This window comes from Delphinapterus leucas, chromosome 4, assembly GCF_059928025.1.
Source record: "Delphinapterus leucas isolate spDelLeu-1000000601 "Yukka" chromosome 4, BTC_Dleu_Yukka2, whole genome shotgun sequence".
NCBI lineage: Eukaryota > Metazoa > Chordata > Mammalia > Artiodactyla > Monodontidae > Delphinapterus > Delphinapterus leucas.
This window is the reverse complement of record NC_143132.1, coordinates 80,015,875-80,020,976: the sequence shown is the minus strand read 5'-3', so window position 1 is coordinate 80,020,976 and position 5,102 is coordinate 80,015,875. Positions and strand designations below refer to the sequence as shown.

The following is a 5,102-nucleotide window of genomic DNA, read 5'->3' as shown; positions in this document are numbered from 1 at the left end:
CTCCCTGTGAGATAACTACTAACACCAGGCCTGGAGAGTTCTAAATCCACCTTAGTCCCTTCTCCCCGTGCCCCCATCACTGTAAATTTTAATGGAAGGATCATTAAATATCTCCTAGAGCAACCCACATTCTGCAGAGTAATAAACTGAGGTCCAAAGAGGTGACTGGGCTGTCCAGCGTTATATATTTAATCTGTAGCAGAATCAGGACCACAACCGCATCCCCACTCTCACCCCCACGCACCCTCCTCCCACCCTCAACCAGCTCCACTACAAAAAGGTTGAGCTTCGGAAGGAGAACTGCAGGTAGACAATGAGCAGGCACAGTGAGGCCCAGAAGAGGCCCCAGCGAAGGGAGAAGAAGTTGTAGCCCGATGCCTCCTGGGCCCGTGGCTTGGAGGCACCGGAGAAGGTCACGTCCTCCTCCAGCAGCTTCTCGCTGGGCTTCCAGTGCACGATGCCCTCCTGACAGGCCTCGCAGAACTCGCTGCGGTGAGGCCCGCCATCCCGGCGGCCGGCCACGTGGATGCGGTACTGGCCGCCGTGCTCCCCGTAGCACTGCTCGTGCAGGCTGGTGATGAGGTTGTCCACCAGGCTCTCGATGTTCACCTCCAGCATGCTCGACTCGTCCAGCCGCGCCATGCCACACTCGTAGCACAGCTGCTTGAAGACGCACATGCGCACCGAGCCTGCCCGCTGGGCGCGGTCCAGGTACATGTGGAAGAGGATGACCACGTGGGGCGACTGCCAGGTGTGCCAGCACCAGGAGCAGTGGAACCTGCGGGGGAGGGAGGCAGGGATGGAGAAGGTGGGCCTCCCTCCCAGCCACAGCCGGCCTGGAGGAGCCTGGAAAGGAGGAGCCCTGTGTGCCTATACCTGGAAGTTGAGGCGGAGTGTTTACCGCCCCGGGGGTACATTAGTGCCTGAGCAGGTGTCTCAGCCTCCTCCTGGTGAGCTGCCCTCGGCCTGGAGCAGCATCCTCAGGAGCCAGATGCTGGAGCCATCTGGCTTCCAGCAGAGCTCTCTGCCTGCCTCCTGCGGGCCCTCCCCTGGCCTTTGTCCCCCCCAAGCCTAATGCACTCAGGACATGGGTCTGGATGCTGCACGGGGTCACTCCCCCCAATCTGGGCCTTATTTCTCATCTGTGAAATGCGGATAATTGTGTCCAATAAGCATCCTACTGCTCAGACCTCCCATGACTCTGATAAGGGGGATGACCACACATCTCACTCATGCATCCTGTCTATTCTGGGGCAAAGAAATGCCTCTAGCTGTCCCAAGCACAGATCACCAAGAATCCACCGGATGGACAGGTGGATGGGTGGCGCACCAGCAGGGGGAGGACTACAGAGTTTGGTCCCTGCACCTTCACAAAGAACACTCTCCTGTCCCTTGACAAATCATCCCTAGATCCCACTGCAGGCCCACAGAAGAGACTGGAAAGGTGTATCCTGGTGTGCATCCCCCTCCACACACACACACACACGTACATTTACGTACACACAGGCCACTTTGTCTAACCTGGGCCCCTTCGAGTTCCAGCCTCAGGAAACATGGAGGGAAGTGGCCTGGGACGCATATGGCCTAGGCTTCATCTCAGCCCCCACCCAGTGCTGGCACCCCTTCAGTGGCAGAGAACTCATTACGTCCAGTGGCTGTTCCTTCCATCCCTGAGATAAAGCTCTTCCAGGCCCCTGTTACCAAGGCTTTACAGGCAGTCCAGGGTCCACTGGGTTGAGTCTGCCCTCACTGCTAACCCTCTATGGGATCCCTATTGACGGCCCTGAAGGACCTCTGATGATGAACTCAGTTCAGTCCAACAGACACCACCCAGCACCTACTGTAAGCCAAGCACCACGCAGCGCAGCGGGGTGGAGATGAAGCCAAGCCTGGCCCTGAGCCCTGGGGCCCACAGACAACATAAGCGCAGCACAGGACCCAGTGCAGCCCAAGGCAGGATTGGCAGGCCAGAGCATCCTGATTGGTCCTGAGCCAGAAGGGGAGTGTCCCCCTCCATCCTGCCTCCCTGTGCTAGGCCAGGGCTGCAGGGCACCAGGGTTACAATGCTTACAGGTAGGGTGAGCCTCTGCACAGAATATGCACAAGGGTGATGCCTCTCCAGCCCTGCCTGAGGCCAGCTGGGAGCCACAGATCACCAGCCAGGAATAGGACCAGCTGATCCCTGAGGCAAGAGGAGCCACGAGCCTACGAAGCTCAGCCCCAAACCCCTGGACCCCTGCACCTGAGTTTCCAACCCTTTGCACCCCTCCCACCAGCCAGCCTGGAGCTTCACATCTTCAGTCCCCTCCTTCTGCACCTCTTTAAATCAAGCCAATCCAGAGATGTTTCCCCTCCCTCAAGCCACACCTCAGATCTTAAATCTCAAAGCATCAGACCTAGTAGGAAGGGACCTTAGGATATCTAGTCAAACTTTTATTTCATTGAGAGAAAGAGCCCTCTGCACACACAGCTAGTCAGAGACAGAGCCGAGACCCAGCCTGTAACGGGTGCCCAAAAGATGTCTCTTGAATGGATTTGAATTGAAATGAACCAACCAACCTCTGCCTCTCTGACTTTTGTCCCAAAGGCAAGTTCACTCTAATATTTGCAGCTCTTGGGGCAGGAGTACAGGTGTAAGCTCCTCACCCACGGCCTGCCTCCTTCTGTTCCCACCGCCAGCACAAGGAGCTTAGCATGAAAGCATGTGTGAACAGCGCAGTCTGTGTGTCCACACCCCCAGGACACAGCCCCCTGTTGCCCTCCCCAGGGGCCTAGGGCTACTGTCTGTCCTTGATTCAATGGACCCAGGGAAGAGGCCCATACAGATCCTGGAGATGAGCTTGAGGCAGCTTGGGCAGTGAATTCTGAGGCCCCACCCCCAAGCCAGGCTCTAGAAGAGGGAGAGGCTTCAGATGGACGTCTTGACCTCAAGGACTCCTTGCTTTATGATAGACATGCAGCTCCTATAATGTATGTGATGCTGGGCCATAAGGACCTACCAAACTCCTGCCCAAAGCTTTTTGTCACAGACCTATATGTAAAAGAACTGGAAGGGACTTGATTGATCACCTAAGGCCAACTCTCTAGTTTTGCAAATGTGAAAACTGAGACCGCGCAGGGAAAAGGACTTGCCCAGGTTCACACTTAGTTAGCTGCAGAGCCAGTTTCTAGAACATGGCAGGTGGACAACAAGTGTTTTTTGTATTCAAATCTAATTGCACTGAGTTGACTGAACGGACCTAGGACCAGAGCTAAGGCTTTCCCCAGTGGACCTCACGGCCTCCTCCACTCAGTTCCTACCAATCTTTAACAAATTATGAAAATATGAAAACATTTAAAATGTCAGAGATTGCAGAAGCATTGAAGAATTACAGTTCTTTATTTACCATGGAAAACCCAGACCCAAAGACAGAATACAATTTGTCAGGGGCGTCCAGGAGTCAGTGGTACAGCTGGGACTAGAACCAAGGCCGGTTCGACGCACCTGGCAGTTCCTTCTCTGCCCCCTAGCCTGAGTTGACCCCCGGATGGGGCTCCACGTATCTCTGCCTCCCCTTGGAAGGTGCCCCCAGGGCTGTGCCGCAGGGCTCTCCGCAGCCCGCCACAACCTTCCTCTTACCTGCCGGAGGCATGCTGCTCCAGGTACTGCTTCCAGCCGGGGGCCAGCTCATTGGGCTTGAGGTTGGGGTCTGTGATGAGCTCCCAGCTGTCGGCCGGCTTGGCCGCCTCCGTCTTCTCGTAGAAGACTTTCTTCCACTCGCGCGTGGTCAGGCTAGTGCACACGGTCCTGCTGGCAGGGCTGGAAGTTTGAGCTCAACCTGAGTGAGAACACAGAAGATGGCCAGGTAGGTGCAGGGCAGTGCAGTCCGTGAGGTCTGAAAATCCTCCTTGACAGGACCAGAAGGAAACAGGACTGAGCAACTTCCTTTGTCACCTGGAACCTGTTACCGTGGCAGCTGGAGCCGGGGCTGGGGAGGAAGGAAGTCCCAAAGGAGCGTTCCAGGGCCCCGAGCTAGGCTGGGGGAGCAGGGCTGGGCAGTGACATAAGTGCAGCAAGCAGTACACGCTGACCCAGGCCTCCAGGAGTCTCCAGGAGGCAAGGACAATTCGCTTCACGCCTACTGTTCTTCCACGCATTCTCCACTTCATGTGCTGTGGTGACTGTGACACCCTAGGGGACCAAGGAGAAACAAGGATGGGGAAATGCCCCCTGATGTGCTGGGACCATCATTTACTGTGTGCCAAGTACTAGCCCCTTGACCTGTGTGCTGGCCAAGGCGGGGATCATTCTCTCCTTCATCCAGATCAGGAAGCTGAGGTTTACACACCTCTAAGTGGTTCATCCATGACTCAGATTCAGGCCTTCCAAACCCAAACTCATGTTCATTTACTGCAGTACTATTGCGCTCCTGACACCTGAGGATTGAGAGAGAAGTAACATGCGGTTCCCTTGCTTGGGGAGCTCGCAGACCAGTTGGCGAGATAGAATGTAACTTCATGTGCTGTGAGAAGCACAGTAATAACAATGTAGATTCATAAAGTCCTAGAACCGTCAGAGCTCCTGTTTGGTTCCTGGTCCCAGGCAGCTGCTGGGGGAGCAAGCTGGTGCTGTGCGGACGGCTGCTGCCTCCTCCATTGCTCCTGAAAGAGGCAGGTGATAGGGTGCCCACAGCTCCCTGATGCCCAGTTTAAATCCTTTAGGAACTAGAAGGGAACTTGGCTCCAAATTTGCATAATCCAGCTGGAGGCACAGTCCGCGGTGAGAGGCAGCCTCAGCAGGGAAAAGACCAGGTGACTTGGCAGCTGCTCCCAGCTCTGCCCCGAGGTCTGTGCCATCCTCAGATCCAATCATTTCCCGCAGTGGAGCTCAGTCTTCTCACGCACACAGGGGAGGCCATGCTAGCTAACATCTAAGGGCTCTCCTGGCTGCAATCATCTTACGGTTCTTCAACCCGGAAATCGGACCACAGAGCGAAGAGCGTGCAGCCTTAAAACGGGCGGTACCTGCCTCCCAGTGCTGTTCGCCTAGGGAGGGGCCAGGAGGAACACCATTGGAACCTTTCTTGGAAGGGGGAAGTGTCCTCCACTAGCTGTGTGCAGAA

The 5,102-nt window shown here is 55.8% G+C and overlaps 1 protein-coding gene across 1 annotated transcript; it reads right to left on the bottom strand.

Moving 5' to 3' along the window:
• Nucleotides 1-270: 270 nt before the first annotated feature.
• Nucleotides 271-4,137, bottom strand: LOC111184617 (receptor-transporting protein 2-like). The gene is given in 4 exon segments (XM_089909908.1): nucleotides 271-778; nucleotides 3,620-3,810; nucleotides 3,812-3,968; nucleotides 4,064-4,137. Coding segments are annotated over 4 exon segments (930 nt in total).
• Between the last annotated feature and the right edge of the window lie 965 nt (nucleotides 4,138-5,102).